Source organism: Anguilla anguilla, chromosome 18 (genome assembly GCF_013347855.1).
Source record: "Anguilla anguilla isolate fAngAng1 chromosome 18, fAngAng1.pri, whole genome shotgun sequence".
NCBI classification, from domain to species: Eukaryota; Metazoa; Chordata; class Actinopteri; order Anguilliformes; family Anguillidae; genus Anguilla; species Anguilla anguilla.
The window spans coordinates 16,679,842-16,705,633 of NC_049218.1; the positions used below are offsets into that span (position 1 = coordinate 16,679,842).

The 25,792-nt window shown below is 41.1% G+C and overlaps 2 protein-coding genes across 4 annotated transcripts in view; one reads left to right on the top strand and one right to left on the bottom strand.

Moving 5' to 3' along the window:
- The first annotated feature begins 705 nt into the window (after nt 1-705).
- mcph1 (microcephalin 1) overlaps nt 706-25,792 on the top strand; it is a 31,553-nt gene continuing 6,466 nt past the window's right edge. Inside the window, exons 1-11 of one of the 3 annotated variants that reach the window (XM_035401085.1) lie at nt 706-856; nt 1,465-1,535; nt 2,002-2,093; nt 2,783-2,901; nt 3,042-3,132; nt 3,707-3,818; nt 3,995-4,135; nt 4,804-5,435; nt 12,630-12,667; nt 13,287-13,446; nt 13,858-13,935. In XM_035401085.1, the coding sequence (XP_035256976.1) occupies nt 1,502-1,535; nt 2,002-2,093; nt 2,783-2,901; nt 3,042-3,132; nt 3,707-3,818; nt 3,995-4,135; nt 4,804-5,435; nt 12,630-12,667; nt 13,287-13,446; nt 13,858-13,935 (1,497 nt within the window). In that variant the 5' untranslated portion in view covers nt 706-856; nt 1,465-1,501. Of the gene's footprint in view, nt 857-923; nt 1,336-1,464; nt 1,536-2,001; nt 2,094-2,782; nt 2,902-3,041; nt 3,133-3,706; nt 3,819-3,994; nt 4,136-4,803; nt 5,436-12,629; nt 12,668-13,283; nt 13,447-13,857; nt 13,936-25,792 lie in introns of those variants that run through there. The other 2 variants (XM_035401083.1, XM_035401084.1) reach the window with 2 other exon arrangements.
- Nucleotides 14,665-25,443, bottom strand: angpt2a (angiopoietin 2a). The gene is made up of 9 exons (XM_035401086.1): nt 24,936-25,443; nt 20,211-20,354; nt 19,542-19,663; nt 19,199-19,431; nt 18,825-18,952; nt 18,195-18,296; nt 17,778-17,944; nt 16,745-16,875; nt 14,665-16,265 (listed from the first exon to the last, which is right to left on the bottom strand). Exons 1-9 carry the CDS (start codon nt 25,197-25,199, stop codon nt 16,105-16,107), a joined length of 1,452 nt encoding a protein of 483 aa, XP_035256977.1. The 5' UTR covers nt 25,200-25,443; the 3' UTR covers nt 14,665-16,104.

The window sequence follows — 25,792 nt, forward strand, 5'->3', positions numbered from 1 at the left end:
TACCCTAAATGGACACTTAATAGGTGTATTTTTATTTCAGTTTTTAATACTGGATTGATGCTTTTATTCTTGTATCCAGTCTTGGGGTTTATATTGTGCAACACTGCACAGGTGTCTGTACTATAAAACCTCCAGGAACTCTGGATTTTGCCTCATTTCCTACAGTGCATGCAACCGTTCAAGGAAAGAAGTACCAATATAATTTAAGCTCAGAAACTTCGATGTCTGAAATATCAGTACAAAACCCGTCTGGGGCTCTAGGGAATCATACACTAATATATAAGTGATTTTTTTCCCCTATAAAGTGAATTGCCCCTTTAAGGGCTACGTGTGAAAATGTTGAAAACGTCTCCTATTGACGTCATTGCGTGCGATCGGCCAATCGAGGAGTCGGCAGTATTGCCTGATATGTATTTTTACAGAGAATCTGATCAATCACCAATCTTGCAGTTGTGGCATTATAAACAACCTGGCATTTTCCCCGAAGCTACGCTGTCTAAAAAACGTTTTTATTTAGCATACAACAAGATAACCTCATTACTAAGTAGGACTGTTCTGTTCCATAATTAGCAAAGTTAGGGAAATGTATATTATTATTATTATTATTATTGTTATTATTATTGTGACAAAGCCAGCTTGTCGTGTTGTAGGCTTTACCTTTTATTTCAACATTTAACATGCTGAAAGGTACATGTTATTGGAGCTACTTTGTGGCAGTAGTCTTTGGAAATATACAAAAACCTGGCAACCCTGGTAGTCAATGGCGCTGACCAATAACATGCACGAACGTACATTGCCCACAATTCATTGAAACGTCAGCCCGCGCATGTTTTCCACAGTTTTGTATTTCAAACAGGTAACTTTAGATCTCTCTGAATATGTTTAAAGTCTGTTTCGTATGATTATAATCGGTCATTTGGATTTTGCTTTTGCTGTGTAAATGCTAACTAACGTTAGCAATGTGAATGAAGCGAATGCCAACTAGTTACCTAGCATGCTTCCTGCCTTGTTAGCTTGCACTTCGCTTGCTATTTAACTGTTATTCATAGCTAACTAAGGAGTTACATCGCTAACATTTGTTGTGCGCTCTGAAATGTTTACAAATTTAACGTAGTTAAATTTATGTTGGTTAGACTTGATCAAGTTTATCAAATCCTGTCTAAATTCGCCTGAAAATATTGTATACTGTTGAACTCGTAGCTGTTGAAAGTAATTCTAACTATTCTAAGCGGGAAAATTAGCCATTTGTGGAGTGTAATGTTAGTTCGCCACAACGCTCTAGTTTACTAACAAGATGATTAGCTAAGAGAAATGTATAATTTTATTTTCAGGCAGGTAAGTTAGGGGACGGGTTTTAAACGTAAGGGGGTCACTGGTACCTGAATTTAGCTTGGGCTTGATTCAATGGTTATGCACATGTTAAATGTGAAGTGAATGCAATAAAAAATCTTTTTTTTTTTGAAGGCCTTGAAACTGAGCGGTGTTTGAGTTCAGCAGGGAAATGACTTCAGAAAAACTTTCTGATACACTGAAAGGTATTGTAATCTGGTGATTAAGTGCCCTAACAGTTTGTATTTCTTGTCTGTTCGTTTGTTCAAATGACCGTGTCACAGAAACTAATATAACGAAAGCAAAACCTAACAATGTTACAGAAACGAATGGATCTCATCAAGAATAGTGATTGAAGATGAATTTTTCCATCCATTCGTCCAAGTTTCATACTTTTCAAAAGATGAAAGTAGTTGATGTTGTATGGCTACAGATGTAAGACTGCCATTTATCCTAATGAATACCTTTTCAGAAATCTCATCACCTGGTTATTCTGCGATAGCTGCTTTATTTCTAAAGAAAGATGCAATTACGTGTCTTTCATATATGTGATCTCAGTTGTGCAAGAAAAATGTTCAAATTACAGAACAGAAAAAGTATATCCATACTAACATAGTCCTTTTAATTTAGTTAATTTACCTGTTCCCTCATCACTTTTGTTTGTCTTTGTAGATGTTGTTGCTTTTGTTGACGTTTGGTCATCCAGCAGGACTGAGAACTATTCTAAACCTTTCATTCAGCAGTTACAAGAAATGGGAGCTGAGGTTAGTGCACTCTCAAACATTAGCTTACAATGGAGTTGTATTGTTTTACTGTCGGGTATTCTGGCGCACATGTTCAAATGTGGCAAATGAGCAGTGGCTGAAGAAAGTGTTCACTCCCATGGTGAGTTGAATTCTTTAGGTACATTCACATTAGCATTAACACACTGGGTGGGTGTACAGAGATCCACAGCAGGTCACTGGCTGAACCACTCAGCTGTGTCTGCACTGATGCATCAGTGGGGATTTCTCCCAGCTTGACCATGTGGAAGGAGAGTACATTTACTACTCAGAAACCAGTCATACCCACAGGTAGGCTGTAAGGACGTGAGTGTTTCTCATCCACAGGGAGGTTGTAAGGATGTGAGCGTCACTTATGCACTGGGAGGTTGTAAGGATGTGGACGTCTAAATTAGTCATCAGAGACCAATCAGGGAATAGGGTCAGGTTTTGGTAGAGATTACATATAGGTTGAAAATGTTTACATTTATTTGGAAGCATGGATCTGCCTGTCTGCGCTCTGTCACACTAGTTAGCAGAAGGCATAGTGAAGAAAAGTCTAATGTGAATGTACCATGTCACTGTATATGGACTGTGCAAATTAGATTTCAATAATGAAAATATATTGCAGTTTGCATAGTGGGATTTTTAACATTTGTGTTTTTTACTTTTTCATCTTTGTGTGATTATAGGTGTCAAAGACATTTGATAAACATGTAACCCATGTGGTGTTCAAAAATGGTCATCAGCACACTTGGAACAAAGCCAAGAAAAGGGGTGTGAAGCTTGTGTCAGTTCTCTGGGTTGCCAGGTAATTTATCAAGTTTACCCTTTTAAAAAGTCTACTTTGTAAATGCAGAAGTCGATTAGATTTAGGTGTTATTTAGTAAATGATATAAAACATACGTTTAGCCATAGGTAGATTTGTAGAATATTTTTTTCTTCCTGCAGATGTAACGATTGCGGTGAACACATTGATGAAGAGTTATGCCCTGCTGTAAATGAAGGAACCCACAGGAATCCAACGCTCAACAAGCGAACGGTAAGAAGCCCTCAGTATTATCGCAGTTTCCACTTGTTGAAAGTCTTAAAGAGGCATGGAAGTCTGTTTTTAATCTAAAGCTGTAATAGTACGGTCTGACACTGTTGAATCTCATTACTCTGAACGAGCCTGACATGGCAGAATATCGTAACCGGTAAGTCCTTCAACGATGGGAGTTTGCCTGGGTTTGCTGGCCGTATTGAGATTCAGTGCTTAGCCGGTCATAAAATTTTAGCTTTGATTGCTTGGTTTTCTTTTTAATGGGTCGATTAATCGGCCAATTTGCGGTGGCTCTAGTGTGCCGTAAGTCTGAAATTATTTTTAGGTTCAAATTACTCTGAAGGATATTACCCATTTCTGGATGATATATGCTGCCTTGTGGAGAAATCTTTGCATCACTTGTCATTCATTCATATTATGGCTGGGGATGTGAAAGTGCATTTGGGTGGGGGGTGGAAGAGAAATGCCTTACTATATTATACCTCTATTCACTGCCATGCTCGTTAATATATGTTTTTGGATGAATGCAATGTATGTGTGTATGCTCAAATAGTTTTTGTTTTGGTGTTTTTAGCATCGATGCATGCAGCCGAGGGACATTCCTGAGAAGACCCCGGAGAACAACAAGTTGATGAAGAGGAAGCTGGACCGAATGATGAAGAGCCTGGAGGTGTCTTCGTTCAGCTGTAAGAGCTGTGTGTGTGTGCATGTATTTGTGTGTGTGCATGTGCACGTGTGTGTGTGTGTGTGTGTGTATGTGCGCGCATGCGCGTGTGTGTGTGTGCGTGTGTCGGCGCGTTTCCCGGGGCGACCCGACGCCGCGCGGCTGTGCCCTAACCCTCCGGGCGTCTGTGTTGCGCAGCTCCCGATGCTCCTGACGCGTCCCCGTTCCTCATCGACAAGGCGAGCGGGGTTATCTACAGCCCGTCATCCCAGCGGGCCAGCGACATGGCGCAGCGTCTCAAAGTCATGAAGGAGAGGAGGGAGAGTCTTTCACGCTTAGGTGAGCTCAGACCCAATCTCACTGCGGCCCGGTCTCTCCTGATTCACAGGAGGGCCACGCGTTTCTCGGGTAACACCAGGCTAAAGATTCAAATGTTTCAGGTCAGTGCTTTCGTAAGTGAAATGGCAGTATATTCTGGGTTAACCCCACCTTACCCCACCTTTAAAACGTCACCATAGGTGTACAGGTCAAAGTGGGATTTACACTCAGAGCGTTTATTTTCAGATAGGCTGTTAATAAGCACTTAGCTCCTGGAAGTGAATCTAAAAGGATTATTAATTGTAGCGTTTTGCTTATTGCACCGTATCAGATTTGTGGCGGTGTGATAAAATGTATCTTTAGCCTTAGTCAGGTAAGGGTCATTATATACGGAAAGCTAACGCTGGCAGCTAGCAGGGTAAGAACACTTTTTTAAATTATAAAATTAATATATAAATAAGTGGGGGTAGGTGGTTGTGTGACCTATTTTGACTTGGTAGGTAGCTATATCCACATGTAGTTACATTTATGAGAGGAATTAATACAATTATACTTTTAATGTACTGTGCTACTTTTGAATGAAGAATTTATTCATACTGCTATGCTGGTGACTTTATGCTGCACAGTATATGGTTTAAGAAAAATGTTTGAGCTGATGATTGTATTTTTTAACTTTCTGGTTGTTATAGACTCGTGTGATGAAGATGACTCCAGTGATCTGGATACATCCTTTAGTGACTTTCATAGTAGCTCTACTGGCAGCAAAAGTGAGGCAACAAAAGGAGAGGTTCAACACCCCCACAAAACACCCACTTTTGATTTGGGTACCACTGGATCCGACATTGAAATGAATAGGAGTGCTACAGAACTTCCCAGAACTGACACTAAAAATCAGGCGTTTGTATGTCATCGAGCGAAGAAAGAGACCGCTGAACGTCCATGTCCTCAAGGGCCCCGTAGTGAAAGAAAACCGCCAGAACACCAAAAGCTCTCAAACTCATCCATCCAAAGCAGGGCGCTCGAGTGTCAGACATCCCTGGAAAGCCCTTGTCCGGGTGTGTTATTAGCAGAAGGTGTGAACACTCAATCGCCTGTCGGACTTGACGGCTGGGTTATCAGAAAGCAGAGGGAATCGTCTTTTAAATGTGACCAAGCTGAAAAGGCCAGATCACAAAGCCCTGGTGTCACAGAGCCGTTTGGTGGAAGTAAAAGCACACCCTCAGTAGAATCAAAGCGCGTTTTAAATACTGAAGGAACGGACCCCTGCGGTCAGACGAAAGCATCCAAAGTCTACAGCCTCTTCAGGGCGGTCGGCCGGTCGGTAAGTCTCCCCGTGTCTGCAGGTGAGTCTTTGATCAGAAAGGCTGCTGTCGGAGTCCGAAAGCGGGCCAGGTCCCGCAAGCAGGAGGCCTCGCCCTTCCAAGCCTTTTTCTTCAGAAAGAGCACCTCTCTGCCCCTCGATGCGAGGGGTTCCACCCAATCGCCGAGGCCCTCCTCGCCTACAGACGAGGGGGCGTTTGAGAACTACTTTTCACCTGTCAATCATTCTGAGAACGGCAGGACTGCCTCGTTGGGCCTGCCATCGGAGCCCAGCCCCCTTCCTCCAATTGAGGAGGAGCCCAAACCGCGAAAGAGGAAGAGGGGCAGGAGCGAAGCCGGTAGCCCTGGTCTGGCCCGGGCAAAGAGGAGAGTGTCTCTGTCGAATGTAAACTGAGGAAGGGGTATGAACCCCATGGGATTCTCTGAAACCACTTGTTCATTGATGGATCCTAAGTTAAGATATCGCCTTCGAAAGACCTGAAGCAGTGGACCCCAGCCCTAGCCCTGCAAGCCAGTCTGCTCACCTTTGTTACTCCACCTGATTCATCAGTTTCATCAGTTTGTTTCTTTTTAGGTTTTTTTGGATATTGCAGTATTCGGATGTGCTTTTTATTGGCCCAATATCTGGTATAGTGACATTTTGGAGATTGTAGTCTGAAGCATGAAAATGCACTCCAAAATAACTCCAAAACAGCTTTTACAGTGATATTATCACCCCGCAGGTTGCACATATGTATATGACCACATATTTTTCATTTTTCAAATATATTTAATATAAATTTTGAAACTATTATGGTACGTGCATGCTGAGACTGCTGTGCTGAAGCAAAGACATACTGGCATGATATAAAAATATTTATAATTGCAAAAATCTTATAGGATTAATCTCATATGTACAGCCTGTGGAAATGGAAGGTCTCCACAAACTGATTTGGGGTTAGCTGAAGTTTATTTTCTTGCTTTACACACAAACCCCCGAATGCCCCTATACTAGTCATTTGGCGGCTTTACAGCTTCCCTAAAATGTCATTCATTGCACAAGAACTGTCTGGACCAATTGATAACGCACTAAAACTGGAATATGTAATTATCAGACTCGGGAAAAGTGCTGCTCTTATTTGCTAACGGGTTTTGAGCAAACTGTTTAGCTCAGGGGTTCCCAAACTCAGTCCTGCGGTCCCCCGGTTTTCATTTCAACCAGTCGCAATACCAGAAGATTTTTTCTTAATTCTAGGTGTTTTTAGAGGGACTATTTAACATCGTAATTCACATTGTCCAAAAAAAAAAATAAAATCATCTTGTTCATATTGTGCTTATTGTGTTATATTCCAAACAAGTATATATAAAAAGTGGTGAAGCTTCACATGAAAGACTTAGGCGAATCAATAGGCTCCTAACTGGTGAAAGTGTGGACACATGGCCACTAAAACTAACCATCTGGAAGATAATTTCAAAGGCAAAGCAAATGATAATGACCTGCGTTGAGTTTAAGGAAAAAAATGTATGAAAGAAAATAAATAAAAGTGTTCAACAACCTAATTAACTTACTGATTTACCTCTGTCTTTCATTTGATTAACATGACCAGGTCAAAACCAAGTATATGGCTGGACCTAACACACTTCATCCGGCCGACCAATGGTGTAACTTCATCACTCACTCAGTCACAGACATTCGCGTTTGTAGGGCTGGCCCCGCTGTTGCGGTCCAGCCAAAAAAAAACTTTTTTTGTAATTGTTTGCAATGTAGCACAATAACTAGAATGTAGCATGATGTCAACATGAGCATTTTATTCTTTGTGACATGCAAAGCTATTTCATACATAATATGGCTTATCCCTCTAAACATGAAAAACAGCTAATTGAGAAAAATTAGCAACTTGTTAAAATTGTGGGAGTGTGATAGTGGTTGGAACTGAAATCAGCACACGCAGGGGGCCCCGGGAACCAGTTTAGGAACCACTGGTCTAGCTGAAGACTGTCCATGTTCTGCTGATGAGCTGGTTGGGGGAGCATTGTAAGGTTGACTGAAGGCTGACTACCTGTCAATGGAGTGCTTGATGATATAGGATGTCTGCTGTTTGGGCTTTCTACAGGCTTTTTAAAGAGAACAATGACTTAATTGTCTCTAAATTGCTGTATCAGATTGAAAAGTATTGACGTTCCTATGGCATGAGGTCAGTGGTCTTTACTGTGAATTTATTATTTGCCCACAAATGCATTCCCTGTGGGAGCCGTGTCATGTCATTATTGTAAACCTTTTTGATCTGGATTGCTGGTGGTTGATCCGTTATGTCTAACAGTATTATACTAATTGTAATTGTTTCTAGTTCTATCAATGTGTAGGACAAGCCACATGAACTAATCTTGGCCCTTTAATCTCACATGAATTCTGGGTGTCGGTGATTTGTTTTCATAAGCAGAGTTTTCATCAGGACCTGACTTTGGTTTCAGCTTGTTCTGGTCATAAAATACTTTGCACTTATTTGTCAAAAACTACTTTTGTGACACTCATAATTAGCATTCTGTCCTTGATTTGATTAAAAAAAAATGTTTCACCCTTTTAAATAAACTAGTATAATTGGGCTGTTGCACCATTTTAATCTTCCATTGTCACAAACCTATTGTTGTCATTCATCTTTGTCAGTTGAGTCAGAGCCAGTGCACCTGTTTTTTGTCAGCCCCCCACCCCCACCCCCACCCCCCCCCCCACCCCACACACTCACACACACACAGACACACACTCTCTGGAGGGATGTGTGTTGGGGTATTCCTCAGACTAGGGTGCACAGCTGACTGAAATTACGGTAATTGAGAAGCACGCTCAACAAAATGCATTGAGGAGACGTTAAAATGAACAGGACCTCAAAGGTAACTAAACTTTTCATGGTTCCATTAGTGAGAATTTGTTTTGAATGGTCATGAAAGCTCTGTAAAGCTTGGTATGCCTTTTGCTGTACCTTCTGATGCTTTTGAGTCCTTAGTTTGTGTTTTTTATTACTTTTTAAAATGAATGTCCCTCCTGAATGTTGAAGGGATATGTTGTAGATTGGGACGATGTGCTCGCTTGAACAGTGGTATCTTTCCTAAAGCCGAGAAACTAGGTGAACTAGTGTTTCTAGTGAAGTTCAGTATTTTTCTTGCCAGCAATGAGAATAATGAACTTATTGCAAGCCGAGAATAGGTCCAGTATAATTTTACATGTGGTTTATGTCTAGGCCTAATTGTGTATAAGTCTGTCATGGTTCACTTTGCTTCTTAACCAAAGGGTGCTGCTTGTTTAGTTTATTTTTGCTGTTATACATTTTCACGTAAATCTTCCAGAGCATTTCCTGCAGGGGTAATTGATAAAGTATGTAAAATGCTCTCATACAATACATCACGCACACATTTAGACTTAATTTCCTCTTTAATACTAGACCTCTGCTGCTGTTGTGCTCTTGTGAAGTCTTGTGGGCTTCCTGTTTGTAGCATCTGTGTGGCTGTTTTAGGTAGATTGTGTCTTGCACCTGGTGGGCTGTTGTGGTGATGTTCCCTTAACTGCTCTCTGTGTTAAGCCTGGAACACACATACGTGATACTTGCTGGCAGAAAACTGGGAGATAAGAGGCGTCAAATGATAAAAAAAACATTCTGAACTAGGATATTGGAAGTACGCAGTGAAAGGATCAAGAGGAGTTTTTGACGGCTGGTTATTCGATAGTATGTAAATACTGAACCATGAATTTGCTATAATGGATCTGTGTGGTACTGGCATCCATGGCATTACCTCGAAGCAATATTAACATCTCTGCATGATTTTCTGGTTAAAATCCTTTCCAAACTTTTTTTTTTGTATTATTCTTCCAAGGAGCAGGCAGTTTCAGACAACCTGACTTTTGTATGTCATTGCAAATGGGGGATATTCAAATATGGAATGTATTCCAAAGATGCATCCTTATTCTGTGCTTGGGAATAGAAAATAATTTTTTAAATCCTGGAAAACTAGACACAAGGAAAAGTTAGCTACATACCTGGATAAATTAGCTGGACATGTCTATTCATTCTGCTTACTATGTAATGTAACAGCACTGGCAGCAACACATTTGCCAGGAAAACATAACCCACCATTCGCCAACTTGCCTTCTTGTGCTGAACCCAGCTAGGCATCTTCCATGACGACATCATCTTGTTGGTCAGGCTCCTCGGGCTCATACTTCTATGTCCTCACCATAGAAATGTTATCAGCACCACTTTCTGCCTTGATAACTAGCTGCAGAGAAGCACAGTGTGCAATTTAGCAACCACAGCCATGTGTCCTTGTTTATATGTGATGTCTGACTAATTTGAATGTCAATGGAATGCCCACCCCACACCATCCAGTGAACTGGGCTCGGATCAGAGACAGGCTGTCAAAACTAGCTGTTTTAGAGGTTTGTCAATATTTTGCTTGTTAACTCACATAGTTGAGAACCCACACCTCTCGTATAATATAAAAATTAGGGGATTTTATTGCAGTTTTCCTTCCGCTTTAAAACAAGCGCCACTCACACTGGTGTGAACACTGCCAAGGGGCGGAAAAATACTGTGGATGGAACGAGCTTCCCTTTGATTAGGTGTCTTAGCATTTGACGCTTGACACTGCTGTCCTGTACAGTCTGGCTGTTACTGAAGAATAGGCGTGTAAGGAAGTCACCCATGCTCATATTGTACTTAATCACAGCAGTTTTATTTGTCACCTGTGCAGATATATTTAGAAAACATGCAGAAACTGGAAACTGGGAGTAGCTGCTGCTCTGCTATTCCGCTGCTGTGTGCGTCTGAGAAATTGCCTTCCTTTTTTATGGCGTGTCGTGAAAGTCGATTAAATTTCACCATGCGGGATAAAAAAGGTTTACTCGCTACTAAAACTGATTTGATGCTTGGTTTCATTCCACCCGTTTCTAATTTTCTTTTATTTTTTATGTTCTGTCCTCACAGAAGGGGAGTAAAACTGATTTAGGGTATATATTCTTACTTGCTCACTACCTGGGACACGTTGTAGGAAGGGGGAGGGTCCTGCATCTGAAGTATGTGTGAATAATTTTGGGAGATGGGTACACAAAATAGTGGTGGTTTTGACTGACAAAACACTGAGTAAAGGGAAAATTAGAAAAAAAATTGCTAGATTTTTTTTTCTCCCCCTTTAGGCTTAATTAAAGGAGGGCCATGCTATACTTGTTGTCCTCTATATTTCTACAGGGACTGATGTGAACTAAAAGAGTGTTTCTCAAACTTGGTCCAGGGGTCCCCTGTGTATGCTGGTTTTCATTCCAACCACAACTGCAATCCCAGAAGTTTTACATTTTTTAATTAAGTGCTTTTCATATTTCGAGGGATTAATTATCCTCTGAAGCCACATTCTGTCGGACATACACTACATGGCCAAAAGTTTACGGCCACATGACGTTCAGCATCTCATCCAAAACGGGCATTAATATGGAGTTGGTCCACTCTTTGCTGCTATAAAAACCTTCCCTCTTCTGGGAAGGCTTTATACCAGATGTTGAATTATTGCTGCAGAGATTTGCTTCCATTCAGTCAGAAGAGCAGGTCGGCGATGATTGGGCAATTAAACCTGGCTCACAGTTGGCTTTCCAATTGATCCCAAAGGTGTTGGATGAGGTTGCGCAGGCCTGTCAAGTTCTTCCACACTGATCTCGACAAAACCATTTCTATGGACTTCACTGTGTGCTCAGGGGCACTGTCATGCTGAAACAGGAAAAGGCCTTCCCCAAAGTGTTGCCACAAAGTTGGAACCACAGAATCGGCTAGAATGTCATTGCATTAAGATTTGCCTTCATTGGAATTAAGGGGCCCAAATCATGAAAAACAGCCCCAGACACCCAAGGGGTGTCCAGATACATTTGGTCATCTAGTGTAGCTATGCAGGCAATGAAAAATAAAATTAATATTGTTCATATTGTGCTATATTGCAAATCATTACACAAAAATGTTAATTTTTTTGGAACAAACAGAAGACTGAGGTTAATCAATAGGCTCATAATTCGGTTCTAGAACACTTGTTTATTTTCTTTCATAATTTTCCCCTAAACTTATCGCAATGCAGGTTTGACTCATCATTAAGTTTGTCTTTGAATTCTTAATTATCTTCCGGATGGTTAGTTTTAGTGGCCATGTGTCCATACTTTTACCACTTAGGAGCCTAATGATTCACCCCAGTCTTTACTTCGATCAGTTAAAATAATTTACCTCTTTTAATCATTTGCAATATTGTAGATTAAGCATAATGTGAACATGGAAAATCCTTCTAAACATGAACTGCACCAAATGAAGAAAAATTAACAGTTTGTTAAAATTCTGGGAATGCAATTGTAGTTGGGACGAAAACCAGCACACGCAGGTGGCCCAGGGATCGAGTGTTTGGGAACCACTGAAATAAAACATGGAATGTTCATAAAATGGTCACAAGAGGGCGTAAAACAGTTGTTATAGTTACAGCAAGAGTTAAATTTTGGGCCAGATTTTATGCCAACCTATCTTCAGTATATTATTAATTATAAATGGAATTTATAATTCCATAATTATAATTTATAATTATAATATAAATTCTTCTGTGCCTCCTTGGTGACATTGCACTGTTTAAATTCCTGAGACTAACGCTGACGTTGTCCACCTTTGAAAGTCCCTCTGGGTGGGAACATCTGCTGAGTGAATGCAGTGTAGTGGAACAGCAGTATGCGCAGTCTGCAAACAACAGATGGTGGCATTCTGTCACAATGCAAACATGCTGATTTTGGGGTAATGTTATGTAGACCCCTGATGCAATTGTAACTACATTATTTGTGGACGTGTATAAAAGAGGGTTCTAAAGTCATGTTGCAACCTGGAGGGTGGTCCTGTGTGACATTAAAAGGACGCCCCCTGGTTTATTGGATAATCCATTCCTTAGAGGGAAAGGTTGGTAAAGTGGTTGGGCCAAATCATTAAACCTGAAAGAGGAAATCATCCGGCTGTTGCAATCTTGTATTGATTTATTTGCACAGATAAAGGACGTTTTTTATCATTTGTGACTGGAATGAAGACCATAGTGTATGGAAGCTGTTTTTGCTTCAGCCATATGATCGTAACCTTGGTTACCATTTCCATTCTGCTTCCCTGATATTGATATTTTGTGGTATTGCGACAGCTAAAATGCATGTTTGTGTACTTTCTTTCAGGTAAAGAAAACATTAGTTATGACGAGTATGTCCATAGAGTAAGTACTTTATATTTTCCAGAATTGTGACTAGTTGTCATTTTTTTTAACTGTAAAGTGTATATTTATTCATAACAAACATGCTGATTATTCTGTAATCTATATTGATTTAGTAGTACTGTCAAATTATCACATGGCACCTGGTGTGTTGAACATGTGTACATGCATAGAAGTTAAATTTCACTCAATTTGCAGGTAATGTCAGCAGGTTCAGTTCAGTTCAGATTGCTTCATTGTCATAAAAAAGAAAACATTTTGCAGAACGAATTATACACTATATGACCAAAAGTATCTGGGTCTGTTTTTCAGACATTATGAGGAATTTTTTTCACACAAAGAGTAGTCAATGTGTGGAATAGCCTGCCAGGTCATGTAGTGGAGGCAGAAACTCTGGGGATTTTCAAGACTAGGCTTCATATGGTGTATGGTACTATCTAGTCAGTAGGTAATCTGAGCACTAATTTAGTCAGGAAGATGGCAAGCATTGTTGGGCTGAATGGCCTGTTCTTGTTGTTATGTTATATTATGTAATTCTTAACTGCATTCATAGTGGGGAATTCTTGGCTACATTTGTAGCTTGTGTCATTTTTTGACGGTGGCATCTCTGTTTGGGCAGCAGGCAGGACACGGTGCTCCAGGTCGTGAGCAGCCTGGGGGGGTTCTCGTTGGCGGAGGCGGTGGGAGTGGGCACCACCCACGTGGTAACGGGACGGCCGCGGCGCACCCTCAGCGTGCTGCTCGGCATCGCCCGCGGCTGCTGGATCCTGTCCTTCGAGTGGGTGCGTACAGAACAGAGGTGCTCAGCCGTCATCCTGGTGGGCTGCCGTGCCTGTTGGTTTTCATTTTGAACTTAAAATCAGTCACCACACCCACAGAAGCTGGTGAGGCGAGTTATCTGTCAGCTGCATTCATGGATCAGTTGAGTGCTAAGTAGCTGTAGTGGCTGCACACATATTACTGACTTCTCTAGTAGATTGATTTCATTTAAATCCATTTTTACGTTACTGACCATAATACCCAGGCAATCGGCTTACCAGTGTTCAGGTTATGCACCTTTCTCTGGTGTACTGAAGTAACATTCCACAGGGAGACTGAAAAGCTGATTGGTTAGTGTCCAGTCCTCCTACCATTACCGATGTGATTGACAGGCAGTGCAACGTGTAAACTGACAGGACTTTTCCGCTTGACAGATCTTGTGCTGTTTGGAAGAGGGGCGCTGGGTATCTGAGGAACCCTACGAGCTTTCCGACCACTTCCCTGCCGCTTCTGTGAGTATCTGAAAAATTCCCTACTCTTTGCTAAAAGCGTCACTATTTAGACCAGAAACTCTTGCAGTTTTAAGCTGAATGTCTTTAAGGCATGCTGTCCATCATGATAATAATAGTGTGCCCAAAATTACTTTCTCTAATTGGTTTTCATATAAACTCATTACAATATGGTAATTCTCTGTTCAGTTTTAGTGCAGCCATTTCCCCTAAACGTAATCATAACCTAAAAAGCACCTGGATGCCATATATTATAAAGTGAATTTCTGGTTCATTTGGTCATCGTGGGCTTCCTCTGTCAGCTGTGGAAGTGGCCTCTTTCTGAGAGGAAGATGAAATCACCAATCCCCCTCATCCTGCATCTGTTCAGTGGGGTCAGTGTTGCAGTGAGGGGTTTTCAAAAATGCGTCCTCTTTCCCATTTCCACTACAAAAAAATCCGCTTCCGGGCCATTCAGTGGAGGAAAAAACACATGCGGAGTGTGTGTAGAGGCACACACGTGCACACATGCACACGCAGGCGCATTCCAATGCATCACACATTCCTGCGAGCACTTGCACATGTGCACGTACTTTGCTTAATAAAATGCTATGAAATGTTTTCTGAAACTTAGCCAGCCTGAAGCTGGCTGAGACTCAAGTTTAAGATAGTCCTCAAACCTTTTGTGTCACTTCCTGGAAAGAAGCAAAGAAGGATGATGACTGAGAGTGTGTTTCCTGTTTATTTTGGGCATAGTATTAGTTCATTCAGAAAAACCTATACGGGTGACACACTTGTTTCTGTCCTGTTCCTGAGAGTCAGTATTGTGACACTTGAAGAGCCTGTAATACTTGTTTAAATATTTATAGCATTATGCATTGCACGTCACAATAAAGCAAGCTGTATGTATATGTATGTAATATTCTGCCAAGATATTTTAGCCTATATTTTAGACTTGATGTTCTGCAGTGTCTTTTCACAGCTTGTTCAGTATGCAATCAGAAGAACTTGTCTTCTGTAATTATGTTGTAGTAGTGGTTTAATAGTCAAGTCATGCATGCATGCAAAGGAGCAGCCATTTTGGCTCCTTGCTGATACTTTTTTCAATAAAGTGTCGATGTGTGTGCTACTGCTATAATTAGGTGATATGAGCACTAGATATTTATGAGATGATACATTGACTGTCATTTGCCAAAATAGTAATACAAGTGACACAGAAAAATATATATTCACAGAGTTTTGTTAATAAATAGCCAGAACTTGTATTAGAGTTTGAGACACTGAGATCCTTCATAGCCAAATGTGAAAAAACATCACAGACATACATTCACACCTGAATTAGAAGTTGCAAAAGGTAATATTCTGTAAATTACACTTTCAGTGTGGATTTCGTTAATCAGACATGAGAAAATGGGCAGAGGATGCCAAGTAGACTCATAAAAGTGCACTTCTGGCAAAAGTCTCCATTGCCTTTCAGTATGTAATATGCTGCCAAGATATTTAAGACCAAGATAATCAGGGCAATGCATTTTTCCTGATCATGCGACCCAGGAAACGTTTAGCCTATATTTTAGACCTTATCCCAAAGTCTTCACTGTAGACACTAATTAAGCAGACAATGCATTGTGCTCAATTACAGAAGTCTCAAAGGATTTTTTTGTTTGTGCCAGAATAGCGCATGATGTGGAAACGTACACTGTAAGAATATATTGTCAGTCGTAAATACCCTCTAGAAATTCTGAATTTATACAATATGTTCCTTTACCTTTTAAGGCCAGATATGTAATTTACACAACGAAACATTAATTGTCTCTAGAGAAGCTTTATAAGCCTGATTCTGTGAAGAAGAAAAAAAAATTAAATGCTACTGAGGCTACTGTTAAAGTTTCTAAAGTGAATGGACAGTATTTGCCACTGAAAGATTCAAGACAGGCAATATCCTACAGATTACCCGTCACCATATATTCTGATAAAAATAGTTCCATCTTTCAATAAATACGAATATTTAGATTCTAATTTGTGCAGTCTCTTGGTTGGCTGATGTAGTCCTTAAAGCTCATCTCCTTCTGGGTTCTCCAGCTCTATGAACATCATAGGCAGACCTTCTCTTTCATTTCTTGCTTCTCGAAACGGTGACTATTTTAAATCTGAAAGCTCGGAAGTGAGAAGGTAATCTCGGGTGCCCCGGTGACCTCAGAAGTCGGCTGGCCGCATCATCATCTGCGTGGCTTTTAGTGAGTATCCCGAGCCTTTCCAGTAGTACCACTTTATTCCATTGAACCGGTTTGTGTTCAGGCCTATTTGGTAATATATCCCATTCAAGTTAGAAGGACCACAGGCATCAAACCACCAGCCTGCAACAACAAAAAAAACAAATGGGTTAATTAGGGTGATACTTGTTTTTTATTTTACTTATTATTACTGACATGGTGCTTTGCGGCAGCAGGTTGATGGAGACGATGTTGGCTGAAAAACATATTTTCATTATTCATTTGGGAGCATTTAAAACATGTGTGGATGCATCCTTTTATCCTCTGCTTATTTTCTTTTTTTTTTTTTTTTTTTTTTTTTTTTTGGTGCTGCACCTGTAATATTTATTAGAGGTGCGTGTGACTTCCTTTCACCCTGACCCTGTGGAAAACAGCGCAAGGTTCTTTTCAGCTTTCTGTGTTTTGGGGGAAATTCCACGTTCTGGAACACGGAAGTTTGATTGTTGACCGAGTGTTCTAAACAAGCGCGCGCCAACCAGCCGCTGTGCCCAGCGGCGCACTCCAGAGCACATGTGTTAAGTGACGGTGATGGGACGCCGATGAGTTACTGAAATGGCTCTCACCTCCGGTTGTGAGTTGCGAACATTTGCAAACACATTTGTCATTGTCTGCGTCTTTTGTGCTGAACCCGCTTCCAGGTTGTCCAAGGCTGCTGATTTTCCCCGCTGTTCCGCTGTAGCCTGTAAGCTGTATCCTGTTTCATTGAAAAGAGAAAAACATGGTTAGGAGGAAATCCACAAGTGCTGCTCAAAAAAAAAAAAAAACACCGGCTGAAACTAGTAATGATCTGCCAGCTCTACGGACATGACATTGTTATAACCCTGGTAGACTGTGGGTGCCTTGTGCAACACTACAAAGAACTAATGCAGGATAATCTACCCTACATACCCTAGGGAATATAAGCCTACCCTACCCTACCTCAGTCATACCAGAGGATCCAATCTGTGACTACTGGGCCCAGCCTGAAAGCCCGCAAGTATACTTGCTCATTTAGGGCCTTTGGTACATGAAAACATATGATCTTGTCATTTTCCTTATGAAAAACAAAATCCCCAATTCTGACTTTATTCCTAATTTGAGATGCAGATTGTAGTTACAGGACTGTTGCATTGGTGCAGCTGCCGTGTGATTCCTGCAGTGCATGCGGCATGCAGCCGCTGCTTTTCATGCTGCAGCTGAGCAGCTGAGGGATTCTGCGACTTGTGCACAGTGAATGCAGATGGACTGCAGTCCAGAGAAGCTGCTTCATTGCGTTCGGGTGGAATGGGAGCTGCTTTATAATGATTGGGTGGGAAAGGAGCTACTTTATTGTGATTGGGTAGGAGAAACCTTGTTGACCTAAACATTCCCTCCTTACAGCCAGTTGTGTAGCAGCCTGTGGGGCTGCTGGCTGGCATCAGCAGGCACTAGCATTGATTGTGAGGATTAGATTCCAGACCATGGCCTATCGCTTCACTGAATGTGACTGCTTTTACTGGGCTACCCAAAACAGCCCACATTTTATACAGTGAACGTACTAGGTTAAATTTCACCAAGTGTACGTCAGCCCGTTGTGATTAAATAAAATGAATCGCAGGTATTGTGCGCTCAACTCACCTGTAATTTTCTGCCTCGCTACTGAGGGAGAACTTGTCGTACTGCGAGAAGCCGCTGTTCCCCTCCCAGTCCTGCAGCTGAATTCTCAGGACATACGCCCTCTGGTTCGTCAGCTGAGAAACCATCTCATTTCCAAGCCAGTGTTCTCCAGCAGGGTCCCCAAAACCCTGGTGAAAATTTAAATTACGTTACTGATCCGCTGAAACCTTACTGTCCGGTCATGACATCTCATGGTGGGCCGTATCACTACATTAAGAGCTGCTGGCACAATGGCTGATTGCTTTTTCCTTATATTATGATGCAAAGAGCCTAGAAGCCTGGTGAATGGTTAGGTTGCATAAGAATGTCATTTGAGAAATGCAGTAGCAGTTTCAGTTGGAGACGAATGGCAAACGCTGGCACCAGAATATGCCTTACCGTTTTGTACTCTTCCCAGGTGCGGTGAAAGTCGACCTGTCCGTTGAAACGTTTCTGTAGTACTGTCCACCCGCCTCCTTGCGTCTCCATGTCACAGTAAGCCTGGGAACGAGGAGAGCAACTTCAGCCACAGAGCAAATATACCAGCCTGACTGGACATGCAGTATGTGCTAGCTACTCCCCAGAAGGAGGGTGTTGTACTTTAATGGAAACCACGATCTACAACAATCTCCTTGTAGTAAAACCAGGGGCAGATGTGAAATGTGATGGAATGTGCTATGTGATGGAAATGCCATTTCTCCTCTCTGAAACTAATTCACATTTTCATCTTGTTTGATTAGTCATTTTATACAAATGCGTGTTCTTTACAATTTTATCGAGCATTTTTTCTGATGGTTTTCAGCTTTTCTGATGATATGCATACATGTCAACCTCGTTTGCAAATACACAACAGCATTGAAATATACAGTTCAATAGATAATATTAGCATATATAGATATATACATATTTCAACGTGTTTATATTACATTTTTATATACTTAGAATATAAATAGTACAGCGTTATTGCCGGCTGTCGCTGAAATGGTGTGTGCTGTGGTGCTAGGAGTGCTCTGACACTCTGTATCCTACCTCTATATGATCTGTGCTGTTGGGAGAAGTTAGCGGGTAGATGCCGCTCTGTCTCTTCCCTGCCTTAAAGGCAGCTGCACAGTCAGTGTATGCTGCCGGAGCGTCCTGTATCATCTCAGACGCTTTCACTGAAAAAAAAATACAATACATAATTAACTACCACAATGCAACATTAAACATTTGCTTAAATGTTATGACTGATTCGTTGTTATTCTCATTTTGATAGAAAAATGGCATGCTATTCTGCTGTTATGAACTGCTACATTGCATTAGCAAGGGCATTTGGTTGATGACAGTTTTTTAAAAAGACACACATTGTGATGGTGCCCTTAACGGTGATGGTGGTGGTGAGGTGAGGGCCTGCAGTCGCTCACGTGTGGGGACGGTGATGGTGGAGATGAGGGTGTTGACGGTCTCCAGCAGGTGGTCCTGCTGACGCTGGAGGGCGGAGTTGTTGGAGGAGGTGGAGTTGAGCTGCTGCTCCAGCTCCTTGATGACGGCCGTCTGTCGGAGCACCAGCTCCTGTAGCTGCTCCCTCTCCTCCTTCAGAGACTTCAGCTCCACCTGCCGGTGCTCCTCCATCTCCTCAACCCGCTTCTCCAGGAAACTGCAGCACATATTTACATGTTAACGCATTTGGATATAGATATATAATTACATTTGGCTAAAATATAAACCGTGTTCCTTTGACGTGGACGAGACTTTGAATTTACTTACTTGTTCTTTTTACTGAGTTTGTCTATTTCGTCTGTTTGGAGAAGAATCTGTTTTTCCAGTTTATTTGTAAACAAGGAATTTTCATGAAGCTGAAGCTCAAGTCGAGTTGTTTGATTTATAACCTGAAAAAAACAATATTTTTCAACAGATGAATGTTAGTCATATCCTTCAAACAGAGGATAAGATGAAATAAAATGTGTACAAGCTTATCAGATATATCTGATCAGGGCTAAGCTTAATATCCTGGAAACACATATCATTAGTTGTCTGGACTATGATGTATCTTTAATACAATTAAGCCAGTTACAAGCAATGAGAAAATACCAGTTACAAAATCTTGGTCATCCTTTTCTGTTTCAATACAGAACAAAATTGCAGATTTCCTGCTGGTTGGCAGTAGACTACCTATTACTTGCATCTCGTCTTATAGCCTTTAATTATACTGTAGGCTATAGGTTCAATTAAAGGGTGTATAGTTTTTAATACTAAAAACAGCTGTTTTGCTCAATGATTTCTTTATATTCTGTATATTTTATTAATCAGCATAGGTATCTATGTTCATTAAGTGATGCCTCGTAATGATATGCAGATGAAAAGTAAAGATGAGTCTTAGGTCTGTCACTGCACTGATCCAGTGAAGAGTGCATGCAGTAGGGCAGTCACGTTTACCTGAGCTTCTACGCTTGTCAGCTTATGGGTCTGGCTCAACAGACTAGTCCCGATCTCAATCATGGCCTCTGTGTGGTTGCGAACAGCACTCTGATGGATCTGCACCATCTCGTTCTTCACATTCTCCTGGATGTAGCTCTCCAGCTGCAGCAGAGACAGGAAAAAGGTGTCCAGTCATTCAGCAGGGTTAGTGGTGGAGCAGCAAAAAAGTGTCCAGTCATTCAGTACGCAGTATTTCAAAATTGTGATATCGAACATTCCGCTTGGTTTGTTGGTCTGCTAACAAATGAAATGTTACAAATGAATTCACTTGGCTCAGTTTTTAATCTTGGGCTACCCAAAGGCATCCAGGTCAGAACACAAAACAAGCTGGGTGAAATGTTGCATCAATTATTGCAAATATTAGTGTGTCTTCAGTGTGAGAAGGAAACATTTTTTAAATGCAAGCTCCCTGTACATTTATGGCAGGTTCTGTCACTTGTATTTACTTTCTATTTAGGCTATTTATCTTTTTTAACAGGGCATGTTTTATAATAGGATCCAATTGTGTTCTGCCATAGTAACAGGAATTAATATTAATTCATATATATTAGATATACGTCTAAATATTTTCTGCTGAAATAAATTCAATATAGGTTACAAAGGGAACCCTGTATATCCAACGACTATCATTTTAGCTCGTTTGTGTGTCTACAAGCGTTTGTTCTGTGTAATTATGGTATGCTCGGGTATTGACGCACGTTGCCTCTTCAGGAACCTTACATTAACAGGATGTTTTTTTGGTTGTTAGACTGCTCCAATTAGGCCGTGGCATGGCGGTGATTAAAGTGCCATTACCTCTGCCTGTTTGTGAACTAGTATCCAGGTAACACTTTTGGAAGCTAAATACCCGCCGATAGAATTTTCCCATGGTAATGGCGGCTGGATTGCGAAGCCATCAGCTGCTGCAATCAGGTCTAATTTTGTTTGCCTTCCTTTCTGGCCGTGATTTTTGTTTGTTTTCTTCGAAGCAGAGGAACGTGAGTGGAAATGCATGTCATTGGATCCGTGAGGGGGGACATTCCGTTGACGGTTAATGGACTAATCAGTTGTTTGCTCCAGTGCCGGGTTCCAGAGGATGTCGTGAGGAATGTGTTGTCTTCCTCAGTCGCCGAAAAGCGTGACACAGAACCGAAACGTAATTTTTTAGTGTCACGCAAATGAACTGCCAGCGGGACTGTCCTGTTTCACACTGGCCAGCCAACGTGGCATCACTGCACCACCTTATACCCACATGCACCCAAACGCGAAATCGCTTCAGAATATGATTGAAACTATTTTCAATATACTCCACTTTGGTGGCTGGGTTTATAGTCAGAGGATTTAAAGTGGAAAAGATTAAACTTCCCAATGCTGGTGTAGGTAATTTCTTATTCCATAAAAACTTATTGGCTTCTTCTTTCAATATATATGGGTTTGAAGATTATGGTTATAAATTTCTGAAAGTGTCAACTCACATTTTACTGCTATTGAGATGACATTAAAGTCAATAGACAGAATTTTATTCAGCACAACAGGAATATTCTGTGTTATATTTTTGATTGCTGTGGGATGCGTTGCCCAATCTAAAGATGCATGTCTATAATATAATTTTATTAGATCCAAGAATTCTCTTGGTAAATTGGGCTTCACTTAGGTTACTGTAAATTAATAATGAGCAGATGACAGTATTGACCAAGAAAGCAAGCTACAGTATTGCTTGTAGAATAGTTAGTGTTCACAACCATTATTTTCAACCATTGAATACCTCATTCTTGATTGCAAAACACATGTACAATTTGAGCAGAAAACTTGCAGACCCCATTAGCAGCTAAATAGGATAACGTGTAACTCTGATTAAATGTTTTCTAGGAATCATACTACATCTGCTCATCCAAAGGATTTTATTGTTTGTCTGTTTTCTTATTTTATGTTGCATTCCAGCTCTTGAGCAATGTCTCATCATCACCTCTTAAACCAATATACAGACTTGAAGAAAATATTACATATTTTGTATTAATATAAAAATAATTTTACTTCATAAATGCAAATTAATTATTTGGCCTTTCAAACCATGTTTATATCAACAAAGTTATTTTCACAGTAAAATAGTCGAGTGCGGGTTTGTGAATGAACGTTCATTGCAGAGTCATTAGTCCTTTCATCATTTGGTCCTTGTAGCATCAGTAAGAACTGTTGAAGCAACGTTTAATTAACTGAACAAAGATCACCATGGTGATGCAGAAGGCAACGTATGACGCATGTTTTTGCATCTTTTCAGTATTACTGAAAACCTGTTGATGTTTTTTGCATTTTTTGTCTTGTTTTTCCTCTTGCTTCCTGTTTTTCTTTTGCGTGTTTTCTTCCTTAGACATCAACACATTTCAAAGTCAATATATTTCAGAAGCATCCCGTCATTCAAGAAGGGAAGTATTCTGTTTGTTTGTGAACCTAAGAACTGAAAACTGTGGTTCATGTTGATCATGAAGTTTTTTCCCCCACTTTTCTGTGCATGTAACTTTATTATGTTGCACAACTTTTCTTTAGTCCGAGAGGCCATTGGGGTGTTATAGGTGATGCAGTGACTAAGGAGGCTGTCTGTGTTAACACCGAAATGACCTTAATGCCTCATGGTCAAGAGAATGTCCTTATGCCGTCTGTATGTGGCAGTCTACTGTCAGCCAGCTTACTGTCATTGGGTGCCTGGACACTTCCACAGAATACAGTTTTTAACATGGCAAACCATTATAACCATCACTGCTTGTTAATGGTGGGGAAGATTCTGGAAGCCTGAGTCACAGCATCTTTCCAAGTTCTCTGGCTCTGGTGTAATTTACACATTGCCAGTTTAACTGCATCAGAAACTTAAAACAATCTGCTGCTGGATGTTCGGCTATGTGGAATCAGTTTCTTTGGGGTGAAATTGACTAAAATGATTTCTGTGTCAGAAATACTTAAGATGCTGCATATGTACACTTGGGAATTCATAGCGACTGAAAAAAGGTACCAACTTTAGAGTCTGGAGTCTTTTGTGTTTCCTGTGGGCTTATCTGATATGGAAACGTATGGAAACATTCCTGCAAGCTTCCATGCTTGCTTGTGCTAACACCATTAACAACTGTTGCTTCATTTTATTCTGTGCAGTTCAGAATAAAGCAGCAGTATTAGCGTTCTTATCAGTTTTGCTCATCACAACCGTGCTCTGATTATAAAAGAATAACTTTCCTGCCACTTGTGAATGAAACAGCTGTGCTACGGAAGTAGATTGCACCTGGGTGTTTGTGGGATTAGCTGAAGTAACATGTGGCATCTCTGGTCCAGAGTATAAGGCAAAGCAGGTGCCAGCTTGGATTTTTATTTATATTTATCTTGGGTAAAGGCCATCAAGTCACCGTCTGCAGCTTGGCGTAAAAAATGCACCAAAGACGAAAGTACTGCTTCTGGTGATGAGCGCTCGTGTTAAGGCCCTGTGATTTTAGACTGAGCTGTGCACTAAAGCAGCAGTTCCCAACACTGGGCCATTAGAGGGTGGCAGCGTAGCATAAGTTAGGAAACTGCACTTCCAACTTTAAGGTCATGGGTTCGGTTCCCACGTGGGACTCCACCAGCATTCCCCTTAGCTATAACCTGAATTGTTTATATTAAAATATAAAAAAAGAATACAAGCTGTGTAAGTCACTCTGGATAAGAGCAGATCTGCTCAATGCCTACAATGTAAATCTAATTCGAGAAATTCAGGTGGGTTGCGAGATGTGTGTGCACAAAATTGTCAGTGTTGACCATAAACCTCATATTTCCAAAAATTAGAATTTTCAGGTACAGCTAAAAACTGCATCCTATATTCTATCCTATATTATGGTTTTGTCATTTGGGCTTTTGAACCAATTAAGTTACATAAAGTTTTTAAACTCTAGCAGAATATTGAGCTGGATGACAACTTTCAATGCATATTTAAAAAATCTGACAAGAACTGGCCTTTATACAAATTCTAAGTTACTGTACATTCTACAACTTTTATATAAAATATGATAGCTCAGCATTACTTTTTAAATTTTATCACATTTTTATATTATCTGTGGAATAATTCAGAAGAAAACCTAAAAGCATAACACCAGAAGATCAATCTTAGACTTAATACTTCATGCTCCAGAAACAGATTAATGCCGACTGCAAAATGATTTTAATTGTATTCAAAGGCTGTCTGCTTTCATTTGGTCTATTTTATGAAAATCTTTCTCCCCTTCGTCTTATTGAAAATGCAGACACTTCACAGAATAAATGTTTAAAAAGTTTTGACAGGCGACAGGTTCAGTAGAGCTGTACCATTTGCTATATATGAGCTGCCCCCCCCCCCCCCCCTCCCCCCCCGCCCCACATGATCTCACTCCTTCCTCTGGTCTGCAGCTGCACATGGCCACAGTACTGTTTTGCTTTCGCTGTCGCGCACCCCATACATCAGTCAACAGGGTCTCTGAATAAGAATCATGCCCTGAATTCAAATTCAAATAATTGAGGGAACTTCTTTTTTGGGGGCAAATGACATCCCCTTCAATTCTAATTGGTGCAGTGTGCACACGCAGGAAATCCAAACACCAATGACAGAAACTAGACCGCGCACGCACTCATTCAGAAGTCTTGTTCAGTTAATAGAATGAGAAAGACAGACAGACAGACACACACACACTGAAGTCGACCTCAGGTCCTTACCTTGATGAGCCACTGGGTGTTGTTCTCCATGATGGTCTGCAGCTGCTCCAGTCTCTGGACGGACTCGTCGTGCTCGGCTGGGTCGTCCCGCTGGAAGGTTCCGGCGGGCTCCGGACAGCTGTCCTGCTCAGGCAGGAGGAAGGTGTAGGTGCAGGGGCCGTTCTGGATCTGGTACTCCTTCTTCCTGCTCAGGTCTCGACCTACCCTGCGCCCAGCCACTAGCACAGCGCAGAACCCCAACACCAGCCAACGAGCGCCAAACATCGCTTCTCTTACTTTATTATTACTTTTTTTTTTTTAAATAGATTTTTAGAAATATTTGTGGAAATGTCTCCACAAAAAACTTCACAGCTAAAAAGAAAGTTCTAGTTGAGTTAAACAGCAACCAGCCAGCTGATTAGTTTTCTCTTGGATTGCAAGAGGGGAGGAATTCTCTTCAGTTCTATCTCAAGTTCTCTACACCACACAGGGGTAAAGTGGAGAGTAGGTGGTTGTTCTACCACGCTGGTTGCTTTCCTGTCGCTGATGGCCCTCTTCCCTTTTTTATTGAGCCTTACATTCTTTGATGCTGCTCCTGCCTCCACTGTGATTGGCCGAGGGTGGAAGTATGTAGATGGAAAAAGCCCCTCCCTTGACCTCCTGCATCCAGTCACTACTGAGAGCTGGTCATTGCGAAAGTGACACAGCTGTGCTGCCTGTGAATCAGACGCCCCCTGCTGGTCGTCAAGGAAAAGCTCATCAATCGCAGGAAGGGTATTTTTTGTTTGTTTGTTTTCTGGAGACTGGAGTTCTGAACTCATCCAGAATTCTGCTGTGCAAATGATACAAAACTCCACTCAAGCAAAAAGCCATGAGTT

Excerpts from the sequence above, each read along its gene's own strand:
- angpt2a (XM_035401086.1), bottom strand. The coding sequence starts at position 25,199 with ATGTTTGGCGCTCGTTGGCTGGTGTTGGGGTTCTGCGCTGTGCTAGTG. Across the intron at positions 18,297-18,824 it reads ACAGCACAGATCATATAGAG|GCTTACTGTGACATGGAGAC; the intron begins GTAGGATACAGA and ends CCTCGTTCCCAG. Across the intron at positions 16,876-17,777 it reads AGCGAGGCAGAAAATTACAG|GATACAGCTTACAGGCTACA; the intron begins GTGAGTTGAGCG and ends TCAATGAAACAG.